Here is a 26703-nt window from a genome sequence, read left to right as displayed (position 1 = left end):
TGCGCCCTCCAACACCCCCCACTAGGCGTGATGGCGACGATGGGCTTTGGAGTCCGTCGCCGCGAAGGGCCGGGCTCTGCTTCCGCGAAAGAAGCAGCAGCAAGAGCTCTTTCCTAACACGCAACTCCGCTAACAGGCTTTATGTCGGTTTGCAGTTTTGCTCGGGGGGGGGTTCGCCGACGGCTGCGGCGTTGGGGAGGGAGCGTAGCCGGGCTGAGCAATAAAACAGGCACCGCTACGACGCGCCCCCGGGCCACGGTGGCTGCCGGGCGTGTTGGACGACAGGTCCCATGGTTCCCCGCCAGCGCAGGCGTCCAGGACGGAGGCCACCCCGGGCTTCCTGCAGAAGTCCGAGGCGCGCGAGAGAAACGCGACCCTCGAGCGATGCGGCGGGTGGAAGTCCAGCCTCTCCAGCCCAGCTTGCCTTCACGTGGGGACCCCCGCTCACGTGTCGGCTGGGAGGGATGGGAACTGAAGCTGGGGAAAGGAGCCGCGGGCCTTGCAGGGCTCCTCTCGGTTACGGCCTCGCCGCTTTACTCGGCTTGACTCCCAGCCGCCTTTCCCAAGCCCGACCCAGGGCCCGGCGAGCAAACCACGCTCCTCCCCCCGGGAAGCCCAAGCCCAAAATGCGGCTTCTGTCCCTTTAAGAAAAGACCCATGACATCATTTCCCCCGCCCCCTCCCCTTTGTGTTCGCTCCACCGAACTTGACACGGAAGGCCCGCCTTCCACAGCCCAGAAAGCCAATAGCGGGCAAGCTGTCAAGCGGGAAGTGGGAGCTCTCGCCGCCCGTTCGCGGAGGCCACCCAGGAGTCGCCGCCGCCGACTGGGCGGGACGCTGCCAATCTCGCCTGTCCCCGCCTTTCTCCGTGGCGGAGCGGCGGTCGGGCTAGGGTGCGCGGGGTGGGGTGGTAGTTCCCGGGCCCCGGCGGCAGCGCTCCAGCGGGTGAGGCGGGCGCTCTAGAGTCCTCGCTCGGCCAGGCCCAGCGGCCCCGGCCATGGAGTCCTACGACATCATCGCCAACCAGCCCGTGGTCATTGACAACGTAAGCGCGCAGCCCGCCCGAGCAGCCTAGAAAGAAGGAGCCGCGCCCGGCGGGTCTGCAGAGGCGGCGGATGAGCAGCCGGGGCTGGGTGGGGCCTTGGCCTTGGCCCGGGGCCGGCTCGAGCCCTGCCCTGCCCTGCCCTGCCCTGCCCTGCCCTGCCCTGCCCCGGGGCGTTCTGGTTGGGCTTTGCAGAGAATGACCCGCAACGCGGTGGCGACGTTAAGCCATCCCGCAGAGCCCTAACTCGGTTCCTTCGTTTTGGTTTCAGCATGTGTGAATCCTGGTAACGGTTGCGTGTTCAGAGTCCCAGGGTAAAGCAGACTCTTGCTTCGTTGGCTGTAGGAGCCCAGCCGCTATTAATGCTGTGATTACTCAGCGGAGTTGGGCGGCATAGACATTTAATAAATTATTATTATTATTATTATTATTATTATTATTATTATTATTATTATTATTAGCCATAATTATGTGTTGATTTCCGTCAGGGGGAGAATAGTAGGTGTACCTTGATGGAAAGCGGGGGGGGGGTTACAGTTGTAATAGGTAAGTGACATAATGTTGCTTTAGGAAAATGACATTATTTATTGGAGCTTCAGGATATTGAGGAAGGTGGGTCATCACCATCATCACCCCCCCACTGGCATTTCTCTTTGAAAGGACGGGATAGATTGTTGCTTGGTAGCATTTATTTATTTATTGTCACGTAGACTGACATCCGATCCCGAAGGAGTCTAGTGCCATGATCGAGGCCTGTCTTTGGTGGCAGCGAAGGGGAGATGGCTTCCTCCTGATGCCGAGACCTTGGAAGGAGACGGACCTTCAGGGCCTCTTCCTTTGTCGTGATAATACCAAAGGCCTCCCCTGGTTTTCCTTGGCAGCCGGTCACGGGCTGCCGGGAAGCCCTGAGTATGTCTGGGAGAAGCCGCCTTCTGTTTTTGCTGAGCCACGGATAATCCAGCAAACTGGCACTGGAGGAAGGCGAGGGAGAGAGAAAGGCATCCATGGGTTGAGCTCAGTTCCTAGTAACTGCATTGTCCCGTCCGTGCACCTTTTTTGACAGCCTGGCCCAGTAGCTCTTTCGAGGTGATATTTGAAGCTCTTGGGAGCGGCATCTGATAGGGCAGCATCCAGTGCTGAGCTTCCTCATGTGAAGAATTTATTCTCAGGGCAGTGCCTGCTTAAATATTGCCACTGCTTGTGTTAATTTCTCTATCTTCTTGGGTATGCTTTTTGCTCCTTTCCAGGTGAGCCTCAATAAGTGACTTACATAAGATCGTTAAAACATCAGAAATGTTACTTTAGGATAGTGCCATAATTCAGTGGTCCTGTAGTGCAGTGTTTCTCAACCCTGGCAGTTTGAAGATGTATGGACTTCAACTCCCAGAATTCCCCAGCCAGCATGCTGGCTGGGGAATTCTGGGAGTTGAAGTCCATACATCTTCAAACTGCCAAGGTTGAGAAACTCTGCTGTAGTGGCTTTGCATGAGGAAGACCCCAGCTTCGACCCATCTTTGTGTAACAACCTGACAACCAGCATAGTGATATGCAGTATTTGTAGAGCGCTGTGAAGTATGGAAAATAGACAATTGGATTCTCTAGTTGTTATATGTAAGATAAGTTAGTATTACCTCCTGTATTGCAGATGAAGACACTTCAGCTCAAACTGTGTAGATTGTCTAAGAATAACTAGCGGTTGAAAGGTGTGTTTCTGTGTTTTCCTGATCCATAACTCAGTTGCTTAACCGATATATTATGCTGAGCAATGGCATAAAAAAGTTATAAGTTAATACCATTGTTTAATATAATGTAACTTTAAAATAGTCTGCCTGAACTTGAGGCTTCCAGAATGTGTCAGTGCCTCAGAATTTCTAGCTGATGTGGCTATAGTAGTGGGTAAGGAGGAATTTTTATAAGCATCTGTCAGTGGAATTAACAGAAATATGTATGATAGAAGTAGAACCTGAAAGATGACTTTGGCATTTGAATTGCTGTATGAAATAAAGCTGTGTCCAAATTTGAAAGTGAAAAGATGCTGATGTTACACCTGTAGGCATCTCCTTAATTTAGATGCAGGTTTCTGTAGGATCTCTGGGATGCAGACAGTTGTGACATGCCTATCTGCATGTGCCCTGAATCACTTTTTTCATTTTATCAGTTAATATTAAAATCTACATTATAGTAAGGAAGATTGTGTAATTAATGTTTAACTCTCAGTACAGTATTGACAACGTTGGTAATACTATTAATATTGAAGAGTCTTTGTTTTAAGAATTAACAGTAATATTAAATACAGCATACTCTTATTCCTGAGAGAGGTACTTTTTTAAGAGTTCAGATTAATGCTTTTGAAGGCAGGGGGTGAAACAGCATTTAGTATTTAGGGCCCATTCTTCCCTACTATAGTTGTAAAAATATAACATAAGTGGCAACTCAAAATCTGCTCCTTCCTAACAGACAAATTGATTGGCTGGTGTGGGTCTTCCGGGCTGTGTGGCCGTGTTCTTGAAGTTTTGTTTCCTAACGTTTCGCCAGCACCTGTGACTGGCATCTTCAGAGTGCAGGAGCACAGACAGGAGCAGTTCTCTCTGTTTGATTGATTATTTGTCTTCTTACTGCTTCCTGCAGTCATGTATGGTTTCTGACTTTCAGTGTGATTTCTATAAGAGACCTGTAAGAGATGTGCAGTGCTTTAAACCAAGTGCTTTGGATCACCTGTCTGCATCTCTTTAAAGCCATTGTTGTGCAATGGGGAAGGATGTGGCTGTTTTCAAGAGTTGCAGACAGAGGCTATGTTCACACCCTTTGTGCTCCAAAGCACCTTCTTGGAATTGAATCTGAAGCCATGAACTCTATATTCTTAATTTTGTCTCCGCCTTAGGAAGAAGCAATGGCAGACTGCTTCCAAAAATGTTGCCCAAGAACTGCAGGCTTATTTTTATATAGACGAAGAAGCAATGGCAGACTGCTTCCAAAAATGTTGCCCAAGAACTGCAGGCTTATTTTTATATAGACGCGAGGAGTCAAGACTAACTTGAAGGCACTATATACACTATATATATATATATATATATATATATATATATAAGAGGCTGAGGATTAATAAGAATATTCCTTGGCTGCAACAGCCCTTAGTTCTAGGTAAACTGGTGTAAGATTACACTTTGTGAGTTCATAATGGCAGTGAAATCTGGACCAGAGATTTCCTGAATTCATAGTTCCACTTCTGGCTGCAGTTGTATGGACATACAGGGGTATGAGAACATTACCTGTTGAATTTAGTGCAGCTTTCTTCTAAGTACATATGAATGTGAGGTGGTTATGCTGCAGGTGAAAGGACAATAACATGTCAATAAATTGAGATTAATCAGATCAATTGGATGTTTTGTGATTTTATTGCTAGGACTGGACTTTTAAAGTGAAGCGAGCTACAAACCAGATAGAAAATCCCACCTAAGTTGCTGTAAGGGAATGATGTAAAATTCTCTTTGCTGCTTGTATTCCTCTGAGATTTCCAGGGCTTTTTTTCTTGTAGCCTATTATTAAACATTATTTGTAGTTGTTAGGTGTTTTTTCTCTCTAGGGTCTTTCCTGTGGATGCAAAGCAACTTTTCCCAACTCCAGAAATGGGATATGAAAAATGCAGGGGGCCAACAGTGTAGAACTTTCTGTCCCCCACCCAGAATATGCCAGTCAGAGTGTTCAGGGTGGGGATGGTTCCAGAGGTGCATTAGTTGGTGCAAAAGGTAATTTGCAATGTTTTTGCCTTCTGTTTTATTTTTCATTTTTCATTTTATATTAGCAATCGATAGCCACTGAGTGTTCCTGCCCCCAAGTTCACTCCTAATTATTTGTTGGGTCTCTTTGAACTTTCAGATTTCCTCACATCTTCTGACACTCCCTGTTTTGTATGTGAATAGTGCCACACATGAGAAAATAGTATATAGTGGTATATAGCATAGTGTCATTCCATCTTTTTAAGAATTCGGGGAAGTATTTAAGTAACTATGGCTTGGCCAAGCCTGTTCCCAGTAACTTTCCTATGGAGCCAGTATAAAACTTGGGCTAGCCACAATCAAATATTGGTGGACATCTGCAGTTTCCATTTTGCTAGGCAATGAGGTTTGAGAATAGCCTTCCCCAACCTGACACTCTCCAGATGAGTTGGATTACAGTTCGCATCAGAACCAGCAGCAAGTTCTTCAAGGCAGTCAGAGTGTAAATTCCAGGAGTGCATCTACCCGCCTTTGGACGCTTAGTTGAACCCCGAAATGCTGGAGGGTCTGCTTCACCATGTTTCTTCCATCAAGCAACCTGTTCTAGCCTTTTGTTTTTGTACTTGCTTTTTATTAATAATGGCTTAAAAATAATAGGCAGTTTTGTGGGTCCTTGATTGTACAGTGAAAATTAGTGTGGCAAATGTCTGCGTGGCTGCATGCATACAGCTCTCAGTCTGGTGACAGAATTAGCCCATTTGCTGGGTCTGCACCATACATTGTGCCATAAGGTAACCAAAAACAAGGATGAAGACAAACTAGGTTAGCTTGTTGTAGAGCCCACTGACTTGGCAGAAAGTGCTGTGTGAAGGTGGTTTGTTTATATATTTATTCAGTTATAAGCAACTCTAGGCAGCATACAACTTATCAGAATAATAAAACAAGTGGAAAATCCTAATAAAAACTGTATTACTGTATTGAAGAAGGAAGCATCAGAAACCAAGGAATAAGATCCCAGTATTAATCCGGGGTCACAGAGTGCCCTGTTTATGTTGTATGTAAAAGATTTTACATAGAACTTCAGTATTTCCTTTTTTGGTGCCACGTAGGTATGTTGGGCTACAATGCTTAACAACTAGGGATAATGGCAACCATAATCCACACCTTGGATGGTTCTTAGGAAGTTATTTCACTAGAGATCCCGTTTATCCCCATTTGTTAATTGAGCGCTTTTGTGTTCTATCCACGAATGAGATCTACGCTGCCAATAGGAAAATGAAAATAGTGCAGGAGGCAATGCTATTACAGCATATGTTTATGTAAATATGTATAGATCTAATCATGATACATAAATATGATACAAAGGGTCACTGACTAACACCTTAATTATGTGTTTATTGGAGGCTCACTTTTATGAAATCTGTTCCTTTTTTGTCGTCGCTGCTGTAACACTGTTTTCTTCCTGGAGGCTCTTCGTGCATAGTTCCTCTCCTCGTAAAATGTAATAAGAATATAAGAAATGTATTGGGTAAGGGGGAAGAAATTTTACGGATATCTTGAGGCTAACTAATTAGACTTGACCCATCTCTCTAATAGGATTTTGCATTTTGGGGGAGTTCTGACGGGTGTGGCTGCGAAAGAGATTTGCTTATTCATGCTGCAAAGGAATAATTGGCAACCGGTTAGGGAAATGCCAGGCAATCTCATAGCTGTTCCCAGAGGCTGAGGGCCAAGCAGTTGCCCTCTCAAAGTGGGGAAGGGGGAGGGTTGCCTGCTGCTAAGTTGATTCCTTGATTCTCTGGATATCTTGGATTATTGAGTGGTGGTTCCTCTCACAAGGTTGAGCTGCCGTTTCTGCCTCTAATAGCAGGCTGTCTCTTTTTGCTGGCCTAGCAAACGTGTCATAGGTTGATCTTAAGGCTGAAAGAAAGTGGCTCATAGATTTTATTCTTGACTTCTAGCCTTATGAATTATCACCTCCTTCAGTGTGCTCTGGCTTCCAAGTTTGTTAATTGCAGTCATGATTTTGATCTTCCAGAGGAGTGAATCAGCAGTTAGTCAGTCAGTCTGATCTGTCACATCCAGCAAAAGGGTTTTATGCTTGCTTGATGGATATTTGAAGCTTGTTTCTTCTGTTCCTGAGGAATCCTGCAGCCCAGTATTTTTCCTTTGATTGCAGGCTTCTGTGATCATGAGCCGAAGTCTTCCCCTGTTCTTATGATCTCTTGTTGTCAAAAACTGAACTTGGAATTAGCGTGTAGTACATAGTATAGGTCTTCTGCCACTGCAGCTAACATGGCATTATAATTATATAAAAGTTAGATCTGGAAGAAATAAATACACAAGGCTTAAACATCTCAACTGCTTTGACCATGGAGAGCATGTCTCCCCTTAGCCTGCCAAGCCATACCTGATAAAAGTGGAAGACGTTTAATCTGAAAAGTGAAATCTGCAAAAAGGGAGGGAAAATCTTAATGCCAGCTTTATGGCAGTAGCTGATGTGTGGCAAACGTTTCTCTGCTACCAAGTGTGTTTTGAACTGAGATGTCTTCTGCATTGCTCTTGACAATTTTATTTTTCTTGTAGGGCTCAGGAGTAGTTAAGGCTGGCTTTGCTGGAGATCAGATTCCGAAATACTGCTTCCCGAATTAGTGAGTATTGTCGCAAAACTTGTCTCATAAGTTGTTGGATGTAGAAAGTTGGGAACAAGATATATTGAGGAGGTTAGGTGGGTGGGGTATTGGTGCTCAGTTGTAAAGGGTCACACGATGTAATGATATGTGGGAATGACCTTTGGAGACAGGGCAAAGAGATGTAACCCAGGGAATGATCAGCTGAGCCTGCAGCAGGAATGTGGGCAGGGCGAGAAGCTCAGAAGGGACCCTCCTTAGTTTCTTGGGCTATAAAAGAGACGGGGGGGAGGATTGTACTTTCAGACTTGCAAGATTCTGTTGATGTAGCTTTACAATAAAGTAGGATTAGCTCGTCTGGTTGTGTTTCTTGTCTGGTCTACCCTGTAAAGCTGACACACACTCATGTGCAGAGCTAATTGATAATCACTCTCTTTCTTGCTAGTGTGGGCCGCCCAAAGCATGTCCGGGTTATGGCTGGGGCACTTGAAGGAGATCTCTTCATTGGACCGAAAGCAGAGGTAAATCCCATTCACAGCATCTCTGTGATGGCTGACTCCCTCTTCTCGGTATATTCTTTTGTATATGACAAAGGTCTCTTGAGATCCTGTCTCATTCAGTTGATTTGTGTGTGTCTGTCTGTCTGTCTGTCTGTCTGTCTGTCTGTCTGTCTGTCTATCTATCTATCTATCTATCTATCTATCTATCTATCTATCTATCTATCTATCTATCTATCTATCTATCATATTTATACGGCCACCCATCTCACAGAATGTAGCTCTGGACGGCATACAATAAAATCACATAATAACAATTTTAAAACACGCTACCATTAAAAACATTGATGTTATTATTAAAAGAGGTTAAGCGAGGGCATTGGATATTAGGAACGGTGGAGCCACCTCAGCAGATCACCGTTCCCTTGAGACCTCCAGGCCTGTTGACATAGCCATGTTTTGAGGGATTTCTGAAAGGATGGCAGAAATATTCATATTCTTTCATCTTTATACCTATAAAAACCTAACTACTGTTATCATATATAATAACAAACATTCCATAAATTTAATAACAAATATATTTTAACCTTAGTAAACTTTATACACAGATCCTTAAAGCATCGTCATTCAATCCTGGTCACAAAAAGATCCCATTAATAACTACCAAAAGACTCAGCATATATGTTAACCATAGTCCAATAAGTTCATTTTTTAAACCTTCTGTTTACTTTTGAAGAGCTTAAACTTTAATCCTTTCAAATAATGTCCCACAAGGTGATTCCCCATTGTCTCCTTGTCTTCTCCCAAAAACATTCCCAATAATTTCTCTTTGTCTCTTTCCAAGAACACTCTCACTGATTCCATACATTCCTTTTAGAAATCCAAGATAAGAAATCTTTCCAAGTCACTCTTCTCCATTATTTGTATGTCCCATTTAAACATTGTAACATCAATCGATTCCATTTGTAATTCCATTTTGGCTTCTTTTTCCATCTCACTCTTATCTTTTCGTTGTCTTAAATCCATGTTCGAATCCACAACTTCTTTATTCATCCCACCTTCATAGTTCCAACATTTTTCTGAACTCCAATCTCCACCTCTTTTTCAAAGTTAACCATCTTATCCTCTCTTTCCTCTATCTTTTTTTTCAAGGAACTTGAATTTAGCTCCTTGTTCATCGAACATTAACTGGAGTAAACTTAAAGGAGTTATTTTATCTTCTAACGATTGCTCTAAAGGACCTCTTCTAGCAATTTTTGTTTTTGCCCAAAGCACTGTTTACACAAGTAAAACATATAGCTGGATAGAGTTAATTACAAGTGAAAATAAACTGACAGTTCACGCCCTCTAGTGTCTTTCAAATTGAAGTTGCAGGGGCGCATCAAAGAAAAACATACACTACAGGGATCAAGTTGCAGTCTTCTGTTTTAGAAACCCAGCCAATCAACAGACATAATCTACAAAACAAAACATAACGAAAAACTTTCCCATGGAAAAAGCAAACCTCGTCACTGCAAATGGAGTTTCATTAAAAAATAAACTTCTAACAAATACATCTTCTCTTTTCACTGTAAATAACGTTTAAATGTCTTTTAAATTCCGCTTGTCATCCAGCTTTTTGTGAATGAATCAGATTCAAATTAAAGCTCTAATTTTCCTTTTAGAAGTATAGTCCCCAAAATAAGGATAAGCCCCAAGAGAATTACTTATCTGTTGCAAAGGAAGGTCTTTCCTAGACTGCAAAAAAGTTATACTCCACTGTGTTCAGAAATGGGGTTCGGTCTGCTCTGGTGTCCATAAAAAAGGCTGTGCCACGGCTTCGAACAAAGGTGGATCCCCCACCTCCCAGTTGTTTGACTCCAAAGCCATTGGCAGAAGGTTCCGTCTCCGCAATTAGCTTTTGAGGAATGGCCGTCCGGAGATGATAGGGGTAGATTTCCTCACTTCCTTCTTAATCTGGAGCAAAGTTGGGTGGCCAGCACTTGCTGCCGGCCACCAATCCAGCTGCGGTGTTGTCTTCCCCCTGTGATGGAATGGAATTATGAAGGCCGAGGTCAGGGAGACAAACATTTTCTTGGCTCGCCAAAACCGCGTGGGAGGAACAAGAGGATGAGATTGGCACCTCCCTGAGGAATTCACACTGTTGTGGCTGGAGGACTTTGGGAACTGGGGTTTTAGTCTGGGAAGATTCTTGCTAGAGGTTGTAGCTAATAAACATAGCTGGACTGAATTTGCATGGTTTCTTGGAGTTCCTTGGGCTAGGCCTGACATCAGTCTTCCCAGACTAAAACCCCAGTTCCCAAAGTCCTCCAGCCACAACAGTGTGAATTCCTCAGGGAGGTGCCAATCTCATCCTCTTGTTCCTCCCACGCGGTTCTGGTGAGCTAAGAAAATGTTTGTCTCCCTGACCTCGGCCTTCATAATTCCATTCCATCACACCCTCTCACGGAGAGTTGATTAAGCCGCCATTGTCCCCATCAAAAGTCCAGGGGGGACGGTGTTCCATAAGGTGGGTGACACAGCAGAAAAGTCCTGTCTCCTGGGTCTTGCCAGGTGTAACTTCTTAGTAGACAGGACTCACAACATACCTCTTCTGCCAGATCTGATGGGACGGGCAGATGGAATCGGGAAGAGGCGGTCCCTCAAATAACCCGGCCCCGTAAAGGGCTTTAAAGGTCAGAACCAGCACCTTGAATTGGACCCGGAAGCAAACTGGCAACCAGTTAAGCTTGCAGAGCAGAGGTGTAATGTGTGCCATTCTAGGTGTACACGTAACTGCCTGCAGGGCCGCATTTTGTACCAGCTGAAGCTTCTGGATACTCTTCTAGGGCAGCCCCGCGTAGAGTGCATTACAGTAATCCAATCGGGGAGTGACCAGGGCATAAGTGACTGAGCAGAGCCTCCCGATCCGGGAACAGGCGAAACTGGTGCACAGCACAAAGCTGTGCAAAGGCCCTCCTAGCTACAACTGCCACCTGCTCTTTAAGCAAAAATTGCAAGTCTAGGAAGACTCCAGATGCGCACCGGGTCTGTCTGGGGCAGTGCAACCCCATCCTGTACCAAAGATAGTATAGTCCCAGGATTGGCAGGCCCAAAACCCAGAACCCCTCACTCTTGCCAGGGAACAGCTGAACCCTGTTGTTCCCCATCCAGACCCCCACAGCCTCCAGGAACCAGGATAAGACATCAACAGCATTGCTTAATTCGCCAGGGGCAGAGATGTATAATTGGGTATTATCAGCATGCTGATGGTTGAGCTTACCCACGGCTTCATGTAGATGTTAAATAGGAGAGGAGAGAGCACCGAACCTCACGGCACCCCACATAGTGGGGGCCGAGGCCGGGATCTCTCCCCCCATCACCACCGATTGGTAGACCCTGGAGAAAGGAGGAGAACCAGCACAACACAGTGTCGCCCACCCCCAGTCCACAGAACCGGTTCAGAAGGATACTATGGTCATTGGTATCAAAGGTCCCTGTGAGGTCAAGCATGGTGAGGATGGGTGCACAATCTCCATCCCACTCCCACCAGAGATCATCTGAAAGCACGACCAGTGCCATTTCTGCCCCACACCCAGGCCTGAATCCTGACTGAAGGGGGTCCAGATAATCTTCATCCAGGATCCTCTGAAGCTATGGCATAACCATCTTCTCTGCAACCTTCCCTAAGAAGAGGAGGTTAGACATTGGGCAAAAGTTGTCCAGTATGGTGGGGTCCAGCGATGGTTTCTTGATGAGGGGGTACACCAAGGCCTCCCTAAGAGGTGAAGGAACTACCCCCTTACCCAAGGAAGAATTCACCACCGCTAGAACCCACTCACATGACACCACCCGGGCTGCTTCGTTAGCCAAGCGGAGCCTGGATCTAGAGAACAGGTGGCTGAGCTCACAGTCATGAGGACCCTGTCCACTTCCTTAGGCCCAACAGGCTCAGACCTTAATATTGTGTCATAGATGCTCGAATCCGTTAGCAGTTGGACGCCGTCCTTGTTGCAGGTCTGGGGGAAATGCCCAGGGCAGAGTCTTGCCCTGTTATCTGGGAAAGATATTTTGGACATCGTTACCATGATGGGGTTCACGTTCTGGCTGCTGGTGCCATCCCCTGTGGCAGATTTCCTCCTCTTTCTCCTACAGGAGCACCGAGGGTTGTTATCCATCCGGTACCCCATGGAACATGGCATTGTCCGGGATTGGAATGACATGGAGAGAATCTGGCAGTATGTTTATTCCAAAGACCAGCTGCAGACGTTTTCAGAAGAGGTAATGCAGTGTTGCCGGTCATCTTTTAAACGTTCAGATTGCTGAGACCAGCTGTATGTGTGTATGTGTGCCTGCTAGGTCACATGGATGAGATCAGGTGTAGATTTGTAATCATCAGTCTTTATTTTTATTTTCTAGTATTTTTAGAATTGATGCTGTAAGCCCTTTTTTGCATGGAAGAAATGATGCAGCGCCCCAAGATAACTGAGTTGTTGTCCAATACATCCAGAGGGGACCAAGTTGGAGAAGGTGCAGGAGAGACATAGCTGTATAGAGCAGGGATAAAGGAGTTGGAGCCTTAGAGATCTTCTGTTAGGTTCTTAACCGGTTGGGGTGGAAAGCCACGTTTGTGGTGAAGGGAGGGGCTCCAGAGCCTTGTAGTTCCTACTTCCTGCTATAATGTAAGCCTGCTTTGTCACTAGGTGGTTCAGTTACCAGAGGAGCCCTGGGTTCCATTAAACGTGTTCCTGAAGAACATAGCATTGTGAAAAACATTGTTTACTAGAGAGTTCCTTAACATTTCATGCTGTGTATCACATTATGTCCTTAGAAAAGTGAATAGAATTAGCTTTGCTGCCAATTCTAGTGGCCTCTTACTGGGTTGGGGGCACTTTTCAGTGTCTGGAGGATGACTGATGGGAAAAGGTGCTTGTAGACATTCAGACAATCAGTCAGTTTTCTGAACTGATGTAGACCCTCTCTTTTCCTTCCAGCATCCTGTTCTCCTGACAGAAGCCCCCCTAAATCCTAGCAAAAACCGGGAGAAGGCTGCAGAAGTTTTCTTTGAGACCTTCAATGTTCCTGCTCTCTTCATCTCCATGCAAGCTGTCCTCAGTCTGTAAGTTTCCACCTGCCGGAAGTGGAGGCTGGCTGGATGAGAAGTGACCTCCCATCTCTGAGCTTCAGTGCAATTGGCTTTGTATGTTCTCTTGAATAGAATTTCAGAGACAGAAATTCTCTGGAAAGGCCCAGGTCTTGGTAGGAAAAGTGTTTAATTTAATGAATTAAATTTAGGCGCCACCCAACAGCTCTGGGCAGCTCACAGTATTACAAACAATAAAAATACAGTGTGATAATAAAAAACAAAATACAGGTAGTCGTTGGGTTACAATGACTCATTCAGTGATCAAAGCTAGGATGACGCTGAATGAGGGGGACTTACAACCGGTCCTCAAACTTGTGGCCATCGCAGTGTCCCTGTGGTCATGTGATTGCGATTCAGGTGCTTGGCAACTGGCTCACAATTACGATGGTTGCAGTCTCTGAAGTCACATTGTGCTTCACATGTGGTCTTCAAGGGCAGCCCTATGTAGAGCACATTTCAGTAGTCAAGCCAAGAGGTGACTAGGGTATCAGTGACTGACTGAAGGGCCTCCCAATCCAGGAAAGTATACAACTGGCATACCACATGAAGCTTGGGCAGGAGAGGTGAGTCCAAGAAGACCTCCAGATTGTACACCAGCCTTGAATGGGGAATGTGCAAACCCACCCATGGTTAAAGTTGGAATATCCTTGGAACCAGATGGCCCTAATGTCCACAGCCACTCGGTAGGATTGAGCTGGAGATGGTTCCTCCCCTTCTAGGCCCACACAGCCTCCAGGCATTGGGACAGGACTTCTGACTGTCTCACTTGGCCAGCCGGGGGTCAAATTCATGACTGACAATGATGATGGCTGATGATACTGAAATGCAAACCAGCGGATAACCTCACACAGCGGTTTCATGTAAATGTTGAATAGGAGGGGGAGGGGGCATGGAACTCTGCGGCTTCCTACAAAGGACAGGCCTAGGGATTGCCCTCCCCACTCCAGCCAGCACCGACTGGAACTGGCCCCGTAGGAAGAGAGAGAACCACTGTAAAACGGCGCCCACAATTCCCAACCTGTCAGCTCTTCAAGGGATCAGAGTAGCTGTCGGTTCTTCATCTTTCTATTCTGGAAGTTGCTGCCTTTCCCCACTCCTACCCTTCAACGCTATTCCAGTCAAGATAATCCACTTCCCCCAGGGTTCCCCCCAACTGCAGTCTGACACCTTCTCAACAATCTTCCCTAAAAAAGGAAGGTTAGAGACAGGATGGTAGTTGTCCAAGATGGTTGGGTCAAGGATGGCCTCTTGAGAAGGGGACATACCACCACCTTTTTCAAAGACAGAGGCACAACCCCCTCCCTCACAGAGACCGACACCACAGGATGGACCCAACCAGAGGTCACCTTCCCTCACAAACTAGGAGGGGCCTGGGTCCAACAAACAGTGGAACGTACAGCGCGAAAACCCTGTCCACCTCCTCCGGAGTCACCACTTCCAACTCATGCCAGATCACACAGACCAAGCCCCGGGCCCCTTGGCAAGAGTTGTCCAGTTGGAGTCTAACTTAGAGTGGATCTGAGTGACTTTACCTGCCAGACAGTCAAAATATTCCTCATAGTGGCCCTGCAGATGGTCCCGTGGCCTGCCCCTGCCTGGTAGGGACCGGATGATCCTGCTAGGGCTGCTGAATGGCTACCAGTGGACACAGTAAGGGTGGAGAAATATTACATTTCACATGCACCCCCCACTGCCACGAAGTAATCCCTGACGTGGGCTCTTACCGGTATTTGGTCAGACTTGCTCCAAATCCTCCAGTGGTGCTCCAGGTGTCTCTTCTGGCACTTCATCTCCTGGAGCTCTCAGTAAACCAAGGTGCAGCCTGAGATCGGTGCACAGGGAGAGGCGATGTAGGGGCAATACGATCCAAGGCTCCAGCCCCCATGGATACTGTAATTTGAGCCTGGTCATTTGTGCCTCGAGTGAGAACTTTGGCTGAGAGGTAGGAGAAATAATAAAAGTAGAAAACACAAGTCCCATTGTTTTAGATACCCTGCTGAAAATGCATTGTTTTGGGAATCGTCTCATGATGTGAAGGACTAACAGATCCTGAATGAAACTAAGCCAGGCCAAGACCTTTTCCACTTGGTTCCTTAGCCTGATGGACTGACCTCCTCATCTCCCTTTGCCCTTTTCCAGTTATGCCACAGGCCGCACCACGGGAGTCGTGCTAGATGCTGGTGATGGTGTGACGCATGCAGTGCCCATCTATGAGGGCTTTGCCATGCCCCACTCAATTATGCGGGTTGACATTGCCGGACGGGATGTCTCCCGTTACCTCCGCCTGCTGCTACGGAAAGAGGGCTATGACTTCCACACCTCAGCCGAGTTTGAAGTGGTCAAGACAATAAAGGAGGTAAGGTCAAGGGAGAGTGGACATACGTGGGTCATGGGGGCTCTTTGCCCTCATAGGAATTGGGATGGGATTCCCTGCTATTGTGTGCTGATAAATGCAAGTGTTCAACGTCTTACGGAAGATGGAAACAATTGGAAAGCTTCACCTGGAGATGGTGTTAAGCCGGTGGCTGTGGTTTTCAGTTTGTCTTGGAAGCTGCTGGTGAGCAGGTGGCTTCTTTGAAGTGTCCATCACACACTGAAGAAGGCAGAAGCTGTTCTTGAGCTTCAAAGCTGCCGCCTTCAGCAAGAGGAGCTCTTGCAGTGGAAGTTTCAAAGAACCTCTTTATCTGTGAAGTGGCCGAGAGAGACAAAAACAGCCCTTTTGATTTGAGTTGGGCTTCTTAAGTAACTGGCATGTGCCCATGAAATAAGATAAAACACACACAAAGCATGGCTGAGCTCGTCAGAGGTAGATGGTTTGAAAATTAATGTGGAGATGAGGAAGCCCAGCAGACTTGGAAGAGGCTTTTGGTATGAGATGGTCCAGGATCTTGCCTGGTGCCACGGTAGAGTAGTGGAGGAGAGGGTTAACTGTGGCCTCCCACCGGCTTTCAGAGGGCCTGGCTCGGAGGACCTCTGAGGAGCTTCTCTAGCCAGTGGCTTCCAGTGCCAGTTCAGGTGCTTCACATGCTTCCTTCCTCCCTGCAGAGAGCTTGCTACCTGTCCATCAACCCTCAGAAGGACGAAGCCCTAGAGACAGAGAAGGTGCAGTACACGCTGCCTGACGGAAGCACTTTAGATGTAAGTTCCTGAACTAAAAATATGTCTTGCTCCTGAGATGTGGCAGTGAGGCCTCTGAAGCTTCCCATTTCCGTTTGCAAGAGAAGCACTGTAATGATTTTCAGAAAAGCTTTCTGAGTTTCTAGCCATGCACCGGAGTCTGGTTGATTCAGCTTCTCTCACCCACAGAAAAAACCCGCTGCTGGCTTACGAATGTTGTAGCTAAGTGGTCCTGCTGGAGCAGAGTTGACCCTGTGGGTTTTCTGACAGGTTGGCCCATCCCGATTCCGAGCTCCTGAGCTGCTTTTCCAACCAGACCTAATAGGAGATGAAAGTGAAGGGATCCACGAAGTGCTGGTGTTTGCCATCCAGAAATCTGACATGGACCTGAGGCGGACGCTGTTTGGGAACATTGTCTTGTCTGGAGGATCTACGCTCTTTAAAGGTACTCAGTTGATGTAGAGGAGGTACGTTCTGCTGGTATTGATAAAGGAATTTAGTTCTGCATTCCCAAAAAATTGGTTGGAAGGGGATGTGCAGTTTTTACTTCTCCCAGACAAGGTATATATCCAAGAGACCAGAAATATTGAAGAAATATTTAAATATTGGGGTAGTAATGCATCTGGAATATTAGGTTGGTAAACTCATGTTCTGAAGGAATGGAAATGGAAATGGAAGGGAGGTGGAGATCAATTTAGTTAGAATGAGGAAAGTGGGGTTTGTGACACAGGGTAGTTTTCCTACTAGAACGTTAATCCTTTATGTAGAGAATGAAAATAGAGGAGTGATCGCAGGCACTGAGAGATTTTTGGCAGATGGAGCTTTTGGCATCACTTAGCTTTTCTGCTTGTTTCTGAAGGTGAGAAAATGGAGAGGCATGTTTGCTAAAAAGATGAAAAATAACTTCCTATTTATTACTAGATTGCATTGAAATCGGCATTTCTCAAAACATCCCTTATCAGCAGATGCCAATTTTATTTTATTTATAATGTGGCCATTGCTTTTCTATAAATAATATTCCAAGTGATTATAAATATGTGTGTGAATGAGAGAGAGAGAATGTGTGTGTGTGAAGGCATGCTTATCCAAATGTATGTACAAATAAGTTTTTTAAAAATGATGAAGTTAAGTTACTACAGGTAGTCCTCGAATTACAACCATTCATTCAAAGTTACAACAGCGCTGAATGCAGGGACAACCCGTCCTCGAAGTTCCAGCCATTGCAGCACCCCCACGGTCATGTGAACAAAATTTTGGCGCTTGGCAACTGGCTTGCACTTATTTATTTACATGTCACATTTATATAGCTGCCCATCTCACACAAAGTGATTATGATGGTTGCAGCATCCCGCTGTCATGTGATCACCATTTGCGACCTTCCCTGCCAGCTTCCCACAAGCAAAGTCAATGGGAAGCTGGCAGGAAAGGTTGCAAGTGGCAAGTCTTCCCCACCCCCACCTTTCTTTGCTCCCACGCATCCACCAGCACCCTTCTTCCCTGGCCTCCCTGCATTTGCATGCACCCTGCGCCCTCCTTCCCCAGTCTTCCTGTGCTCGTACCACACCACAGCACCCCACTGTCCCAAGTCAGCACAGCTTGCACTGGGCCTCTCAGGGTCTCCTGCACCTCCTGCGGCACCCCCGTTCTCCTTACCTGGGACTCCCATCTCTTCCCACTTAACGACCGCACGTCTTGGGTTACAACAACTGGGACTGCCTGGTTTGCCTTCGCTAAGCGATGCGGTCATGTGACGTGCTTTATGACAGCATCGTTTAGCAATGGCAATCCTGGTCCCAATTGCAGTCCTAACTCGAGGACTACCTGTAGTAAAAACAGCCTAAACGTATCGAGCAATAAAACAGGATAATAAAAAGTGGTATTTATTAATTGCTCGCTTATTTTTTTAAAAAATCATTTGATGTGTCAGCATTAAGGATGGCTCCTGGCAGATCTGGGAAGGGCATTCTGTAAATGGGATGCCACAACTAAAATGCCCCCCTCCAAAATTATTTTCAGGATTTTTCTCAGAAAGATGTGCATAGGTGTGACTACAGCTGGGTGCCATCCTGCTGATCTGGACTTCGGCTCCCCTGAGTTCCAGGCAGCAGGGTCAGAGGCCATTGCTTTAAACCTCTGGAATGCCCTGAATGGTGCCCAGCGCTAGTGCTGCAGCTGTTTCACCTCCTCTCTGGGGAAGCATCTGATCTGCTGCTTTAGAGGGTGTTAACTTGCCTCTCAACTCTTAAGGTTTTGGGGACCGACTGCTCAGTGAAGTGAAGAAACTTGCTCCAAAGGATGTCAAGATCAAGGTAAATATACGGGAAAATGCTAGATTCCATACACGGGTAAATTCTCACCTTTTAAAAAAACATAAGAGCCCCCCTGGTAAAGTTTAGAAGTCCTTGTGACTATGAAACACTTTTTTTTAATGTGACAGTTTCCCCAGGGACTATTCCTAACAAGAAGAGGTCTGTCTCTCTCTCTCCCTCTCTCTGCCCTTACTGACTGGCAAGGACAGCCCCATGACTGAGTTTGCAAATGGGGCTATCTTGAGAAAACACTCCAGATTTCCTTTACTACCTTGGGAGATTTGGTCATCCCAAGGGAAAAACCGTGCCAATATTTTGTTTTCTTGCCTTTTCTCTTTGTGGGGATATTTTGGTATTACAGACAAGGAAGGTAGTTGCCATTGGCGGGGGGTGAGGGGGGTGGAACGCAATTCATCTACAACAGTTGGAAGAGAAAGAAATGTGGTTCTTTGTTCCACTCCCATGCACTGTGACACCCCCTTCACCCCCCCCCCAAAAGTCTGTTACAGATGTTACTTGGTTTCTAAGTCAGTTTTCATTTACCATTTGATTTAATAGTGAAGACTGGAAACTTTCTCTTCAAAATGTGAAGTGCAGGTTCTTGGGATAACTCTCCAAATTTTTAAAAAAATTTTATTTAACATTCTAACATACACAATTAACAAAACAACTTTTAAACTTAAAGAAAACAAAATTAATAGTAACCAAAACAAAGAAGAAAAATTAGAAAAGAAACACCACCAAACAAACTAAAAATACAAATGAAGAAAGAAAAGAAAAAGAGAAAAAAATCTACCTTATATTTTATACTTCTCAATAGCCACTGGTTTATGAATAAATACACTGGTATAATATAATCAGCACAAATGCTATTGTAAAATATCACATCTCTGCCATAGAAACACACATTGCTGTCTCCTTTGATTAGCAGAAAATATTTTGTATTTCCAAATCAGGTCGATCACATATTTTCAACAATCATTCCTTAACATCTGGAATAATACCACTTTTCCAATTTCTCAATGTGATTCTTTTAGCCAGCCACCCCGCACTGCCCGAATTTCAACATAACCATAATTTCTGATAAAAAGTCAGATTCCAAACCTTTGGTATATAGATCAACATTGCATTAACATCTTTAACATTTAACGATTTTCCCATAAATCTACTTAGGTACATTAATACACTACCCCAAAAAGATATCAAATGATCACATGACCATATGATATGGTCAGTGAACCTGCACGTTTTTTACACCTCCAACATAGAAACTCTGATGTCCATCCTTTCTGATACATTCTTTGGGGAGTGTACTACGCACTCAATACAATTTTTGATGAAATAACTTTAATCTCAGATTTGTTGATACCATTTGAACATTTTTATGGACATTCATCCATTGATGGACCTCTGTTGGAGATTCCAGTTCTTTAGTCCCTGGTGGAAATATCCCAGAGATGTCAGCTTTAAAAATATTCCTGGGCTTTTGATAGAGAAACGTTATAGGTTTTAATTCTGTCATGGATTCCATCGTATAAGAAATCATCTCAGGTGCTTTTGAGGCAGCCAAAGTATCTGGCCCATATTGATCCGTTAGAACAGTGTTGTCCAAACTTGGCCACTTTAAGATGAGTGGACTTCAACTCCCAGAATTCCCCAGACAACCATGCTGGCTGGGGAATTCTGGGAGTTGTAGTCCACACATCTTAAAGTGGCCAAGTTTGGACAACACTGCATTAGAACATCCTTAAGTCGAAGACACCACCACCGTTGTGAACTGGAATGACCAAATTCAGTTTGAAGTTGGGCAAAATCCTTACCTGGTTCTAAAATCAACCTTATATATGCCTCATAAAATGATGGTGACCATTGACCATCCTCAAAAGATTCATTATATACCTCCAAAAGTATAGGAGGCAACAGACTGGCAAATGCCTTATATCATTCCACCGAAAAGCCATCCGGGCCAGGAGCTTCACCATTTTGCAGCTCTTGTATAGAATCAAATACAGTAGCGTCTCGTTTAACCGACCTTCGCTTATCCGACATTCCGACTTATCCGATGCCCCTAAAAAAAACACCACGCATAAATCAGCAATGAGAAAAGTGTGCCGCTTGTTTGCGAGCGTGAGTGTACTTTCTTGTTGCTCCTGACGGTGGCGCCGCAACGAAAAAATCGATTGCAACAGGCGCAGCGGATCGGTTTTTTCTTCTTCTTTTTTTACCGCACTCAATCGTTACTGTGTCTTATCCGACATTTTCCCTTATCCGACGTTCTGCCGGCCCGTTTATGTCGGATAAGCGAGACTCTACTGTAGTTCCTGGAGCAACCGAAGAGTTTTCAGCATGTCAGTAATGCTCATTCCTTTTCTGCCTGGAGGGTTCTGACCCCAAGATGCAACCTTAGTTCTCTGAGCTTTCAAGGGATGGGCTTTCTGGGGTTGCATTCATAAGGGGGCATCGTTCCAATGGGGAGACAGTCGTGGCTGACTTGTTTGGAAGGGCTGTTCTGTAGGGCTCAAGGCAGCCCCTGGGCTCGGCGGAAGCATGCTTCTTTTCCATCACCTCTCTGACTTGTGTTACTTCTTTGCAGATTTCTGCCCCTCAGGAGAGATTATACTCAACGTGGATTGGGTAAGAACATTCCCATCCTCAACTGAGAGGGTTTTCATTGGGTCGAGTTTTCATAATGATTCAGCTTTCCTAAACAAGAACCTGGTTTATTTGGTTTTGGTTTAGCGCACTTTGCAAAGTCAGCCATGGGGGTTAATTATTCACCAAACCATGTTCAGGTGCAGTCTGTGAATCCAGTCAGTGTCTTCTGCTAGATAAACCACAGCTGGGTGGGTTCACACAACACCCTAAACCAGAGATTCTCAAATTGGGGAAGAGGAATAAACTTGAATGGGGTTGTAAAAGCTGGAGCCCTGTCAGAACATAGTCTGGGTTTTCCTCAGATAAGCCAAGACCTTTACTTTTGGCATCATCTCCAAACCTAAATCACTGTCAGAATTTGCTCTTCTTGGGCCCCAAGGAGCCAGCACCAGAGTCTGAATTTTCCATTTTTGCTGCTATAAAGAGCAGATATTGATCCAAGATGAGAAAGAATGAGTAGCTGTTTCAAAAATACAACCTCAATTTCAGCAGTTTGTAAAACCAAGCAAACTCATCCTCCCGGTTACGAAACACAGTTTTCATTTGGGTTGTTTCTTTTTTCCAATGAAAAGGTTTATTTTATAAAGTTGCAAAACTCTATTATTGTTTAACATTTAATTGTTAAAAATAAGTGATACATTTATTTCTCAACCACCTCTAACCCCAGCAAATAATTAGTTTAATGTATGGGTAAGAGAGTTGCCCATTCATCATTTTAAGGGTGATGGCAGTTCAGAGGTTGAGAACCCCTGGGTAAACCTGGGTCTAGCCAAAAAGCACATGACTGGATTCACATATCATGCTGAACTGAAAATGAGCATTTTCAGTTCAAAGGACTGATGACCCAAAGGACATTTGGGTTCAGCGTGTTATGCGAACACAGCCACCCTTTTGCAACATTTTCCGTTGGGCCTAAAAGATGTGATACTCACTCATGAGTCTCGTATTCCCTCAAAAAGGTTTGGGCAAAACCAAAAAGTATGGTTTGGTTTAGTTATGATGTATGAACTCAACCCTTCTGGTTCATAAACCACAGCTTATGGTTTGGTGCAGAAGGGGGCACATTTTGCTTTTGTATCTTAGTTTGCGGCTGGTGGTATCTTGATATTATGGGAGGAGGCGAGGGTTGACTTTTTGCTTTTTTAAAAATGTTACCGTTTGCTTCCCTCGCTTCTGAGGGCGCACATTTTGGCTCTCAACTCCCCTAAGGGATGGGACATTTCAGTCCTGATTGTGGGTGGCTCTGGGGGCTTCAGGTGAGGACTGGCTGGCTCCTGTGGGAGGATGTAGCTCGCCCACCCCTGGTGCAGTACAATGCCTGACTCCAGCCATTGCTGCTTCCACCTGCGAGGCTTCGATGACATCATCGCGAAGTCTGTGCCCAGCCAGGGTGTTTTGCCAAGGATATGTGCCAGCTCCTTGACTCTCCTCTGTCTTCTCCCCAGGGGCTCTATTCTGGCCTCCCTGGACACGTTCAAGAAGATGTGGGTCTCCAAGAAGGAATACGAGGAGGACGGCTCCCGGGCCATTCATCGAAAGACCTTCTAGGGCGGGGCGGGGGCGGCGGCAGCAGGAAGCAGCAGCTGGGGTCTGTGGGCGACTCACCCAGGTCGTGTCTCTTCTCCCGTAATCCTTTCTTGTCCGGACTGCTCCTTCCTTCCTTCCTCCCTCCCTCCCTCCCGGGCCCCCCACTTCCCTCTCTTAGTGCCCCTGAATGCATGTTGCTAGCCTGCACCTCCCCAGGAGGAGGTGTGGCTCTTTTTCGAGGCCTTGTCTGGGGGGGAGGGTCCACCCCACCTTCCGATTCCCTCCAGAGCAGCCATTTTGCTTTGCCCCAACGCTCGCCATGGGCTGCAAGTGAGGAGGAAGGCTGCCCTCTGCGGCAGGAGGTCTCCCTGCCCTTGGTCTTTCTGGGACAGACGTCTGCACGCTCCACTCCTCTCTGGAGGAACGCTCATGCCTCCTGCAAAAAACAGCAGAGGGCTGTTTGCAGAGATGGCGTCATAGAGTAGCTGCACTGCTTGCCCCCTCTTGTCAGCTCTGCCAAGGCCCCCTGATTTCTGGGGGGAAAGGGGTACCAAATGTTCTTCAGCCTGCCCATAAAAATGCTCCAGCCCAGGGGTCCTTCACCGCCCTGAGTCCCAAGGGGTCTCTGAGTGCAGGGCGAGGGTGGCTTCAGTGTCAGCCCAGCCATCTTTCCTCTTGGAAGCCCCTTCTCCCAGTCCAGCCCCCATCCTGGTGTTTGTTAAGAGATAGGAAACTAATGAGAGGCTGCGCATGAGGGTATTCGAATCTCCCTAGGTGAATAGGGTGAGGGTGGGGGTCACCTCTTTCCTCCAGTTTGTCTACTCTCAAGAGATTGGGATCACCTCCAGGGACAGCGTAAGTCACGTTGGAAGGCAGAAGCATGAGAGGAGGTAGGCAGCTTCCTCACGTCAGCCCTCTCAGTTCTTTTCCACCTGTCCTGCTCAAAGTGGGTTCAAGCAGTGGGAAGGAATATTGAGAACTAAAGCTCAGGCTGGTGAGGCTAAATGGGAGGTGGGAAGGGGCTGCCTTGGAGGGTTACATAGGCTCTGGGAGCTGAACTGTCCCATCCTGGAGTCCTTTGCGGTCTCTCTTCCTGAGCTGGAGCGGGGGGAGTTCAGGTGACCAACGGCCTGGAGGCAAGGGGGAAGCTTAACATGCACAGAGCAGGAGCAGTAACGTTTAAGGCTGACCTAAGAAGTAGACAGGCCTGTTTGGAGCCCCCTCTACCTGATCTCGCTGTTCTTTCCATGTCTGGTTTGGCTCTTGGTACCTGGAGGTGCTCCCCCCCAGTCCTGTGGCTCATCCATTGCGAATGGCCATGTCTCTGGGGGCTCTTCATCTGTGTATAAAAGCTGCCAGCTGCTGAATCCATCCTGCCTCCTAGCCCAACCTTCCCCAGCCCGGACATCCTCTGAATGTGTGGATTTCAATTCTGAGAATCCCCCAGGCTTCGTGGCCTCTGCTGAAAAGCCTCGGAGTTGGTCCCCAGGCTCGCAGGGCATCCTGCTTGGGAAACGCTGTCCCCATCAGCTCCGTGCGGTGCCCCCTTGCTTACTGCCTTTGTGGGGAATGGGACAGCACTGGCCCAAAGTCCAGAATTCAAGCGGTTCTGCTAAAATACATACCAGTTGAAAGCCTGTCTGGCTTTGCTAGCAGGGGGCGGTGGGGTTCCAATAACTACCCACCTTCGGCTGTGTTGCTGATAATGGCCTCAGCCTCGGGCTGGAGAAAGCATTAAGCATTTTTTATGTTTATGCAAATGGATTTATTTAAAAGAAAAACACTCTCTGTTCCCTTAAAGTGTGTACATACGTTGGCTTCTCCATGTTACCCAACTACCGTAACCAAACCAAATGGGGGCAAAAGTGCCCTCTTCTTCCCACTCTGCCCCACTCCCCCACGTGAGACCACCTTTCTGGGCTGCAATGTACAATAATTTAACACAGTTGCCTGTATTTTTATTTTGTAAATTCATTATACTAATAATTATAAATTAACCGCCAGTGGCTTGGCGTGCGTCTGAGGCTGCTCTGTTAGCGGTGGAAGAAGGTGTTGTCTTGATTGTAACAATAGGTAGAAGGCACTGCCTCTTTCGGATTTTGGATTTAGATCCATCTGCACCCAGTGCTCTCGGAGCATGTTAGAACTCCTAAATTCTTCAGGAATTTGAGTGGCGCTTTCTCTGGGGAGCACTGCATTGCAAAGGCTGGGCTAAGGAAATCCTTGGGACGCACTTTTCAAAACATGGTCTGTTTCAAGTTGCTTATTTCTACGAAACTATGATTTTGCCATGTGAAGTGCTGATGCAAGGATGCAAATCATGAGCTGTTGGACCAAGTGATTCACAAGGATTTTGTGATGCTGTTCCTGGTACTCCAGATTGCAGTAAACACAAGAGATTGAACCAAAAGTCTGTCTCATCCATCATCCTCATTCCAGCAGTGGCCATCCAGATGCTGCAGCAGAGTTCACAGGCTGCTGTGCACCAGGTCATCCTCACTGAGCAATCTGCTATCTTTTCTTTCTTGGTTGACCATAGTCAGCTCAGCTGTAGCCACTTCAGAAATATGCATGAAATTAGACTGTGGCCTGTCCTATATGGCCCCAGATCGCAGGACATGAAATAATGGATTTAAATTACAGGAAGACAAATTCCAACTGTCAAATGTCAGGGATGGTTGAATTTGGATTCCTGCACTGACCAGGAAGTTGGATTTGATGGCTTAAAGAGCCCCTCTCAGCTTTGAAGCGTTCTTCCAGTGTACTCCTAATTGTTTCTCAACCTCAGCAACTTTGAGATGTGTGGACTTCAACTCCCAGAATTCCCTAGCCAGGATGCTGGCTGGAGAATCCTGGGAGTTGAAGTCCACACATCTTACTGAGGTTCAGAAACACTGCCTTATCTGGTTGGAAGTTCCTTTCGGTTCCCAATAAGAAAGGAAGCTAACATATGCTGTCTTTAAGTACTTTAAAGAGTTTCGTGCTAGTCTGGCTTCAGGTGAGCTGAAGTCTTGAATTCATGTGTGACTGAAAAGGTTCAGTAGGGATGTGAAAACAGGTATGAGAAAGTGGTTTACTAGTGCTGGATAAATAGCAAATACAAAAGCACAGTTGTTAGTGTAACCCTCCAAGACTCCATTTACTCGAGAAAAAAAGGCAAACATACAAATAAATACGTCTGCTCAAGCAAGTATTTCAGTTATCTGGTAGGTGTGCTTCTTTGAAATGCAGTTATGGTTAACTATGATTGGTGAATCTCCCATATTAAGGGGGGGCGAGTAGGACTGAATTAAATGCTAGAGAATAAAGTAATGGCTGAAGCTTAACTCGTTGGCACCAGCAGAATCTGATGCTTTCAACATGACAAAGGCAACACTGCACTCTCGCACGAGCTTCACGCCTTTCGTGTCTGTGCAGTCACAACACTCATACTCGAGGGTTGGAACTTCGGGTGCTGCTTTCATTCTTTGAAAATCACGAATCTCTCTGGCTGCAAGTGAGAATGTAGTCGCCTGAAGGGAACTCCGGATTCATACAGCGCCTGGACAAAAATTTGACAGCCAGAGCCCCAGAGAGCTGGCTGCCAGCTGGTTAGCAGTGTACCCCTGAAAATGATTTCTGCAAACTTCCAGGCCCAGCATAATGGAGAATGCCATTAACGAGAGAAGATACCACCTTCGGCATCATGCGGTGGTTCCCCAGAACAATTAGGCCATAGGTAACGCCTAAAGGAAGGTATTACGAATGCAGCTGTTTGGATTCAGGGTTACCTGTGCACATCATCCCCCAAAGTGTGACTTTGAGTCAGGCAGCATTAAATTACAGTAATTTGTCCAATTTGGGGCATTTTTATTTTAAACAGTTCGTTGATGGACTCTACAAGCCAACTAGTTCCCTCCACAAACCTTGCTGTTTTGCAGGGTCTTCAGACATCAGCCATGCTCCTTTCTATGGGTTCAGCATCTCATCTTCTGGTTATTGAAGTTAGAGGGGGAAATGGACTGAGTTTGGGTTTGTGTATCACACACAACTATGTGGCGGCATGGTAGGCTTTCATTTGGCCTTTTGTGCAAATCCAGGCTGAC

At 46.2% G+C, this 26703-nt stretch overlaps 1 protein-coding gene across 1 annotated transcript; it reads left to right on the top strand.

Annotated features, from left to right (window-relative positions):
* The first annotated feature begins 868 nt into the window (after positions 1-868).
* Positions 869-25811, top strand: ACTR1B (actin related protein 1B). Its single transcript, XM_088152127.1, has 11 exons — positions 869-1045; positions 7345-7409; positions 7834-7909; positions 12020-12145; positions 12859-12983; positions 15150-15366; positions 16056-16148; positions 16398-16572; positions 18375-18436; positions 21030-21070; positions 22537-25811. The coding sequence occupies exons 1-11, from the start codon at positions 998-1000 to the stop codon at positions 22637-22639; spliced, it is 1131 nt and encodes a 376-aa protein (XP_088008253.1). The 5' UTR covers positions 869-997; the 3' UTR covers positions 22640-25811.
* Positions 25812-26703: the final 892 nt, after the last annotated feature.

This window comes from Python bivittatus, unplaced genomic scaffold, assembly GCF_059951505.1.
Source record: "Python bivittatus isolate LINGU-HERP-01145 unplaced genomic scaffold, Pbiv_v1 ctg000680_np1212, whole genome shotgun sequence".
In the NCBI taxonomy this organism is placed as follows: domain Eukaryota; kingdom Metazoa; phylum Chordata; class Lepidosauria; order Squamata; family Pythonidae; genus Python; species Python bivittatus.
This window is presented reverse-complemented; position numbering and strand designations above follow the sequence as displayed.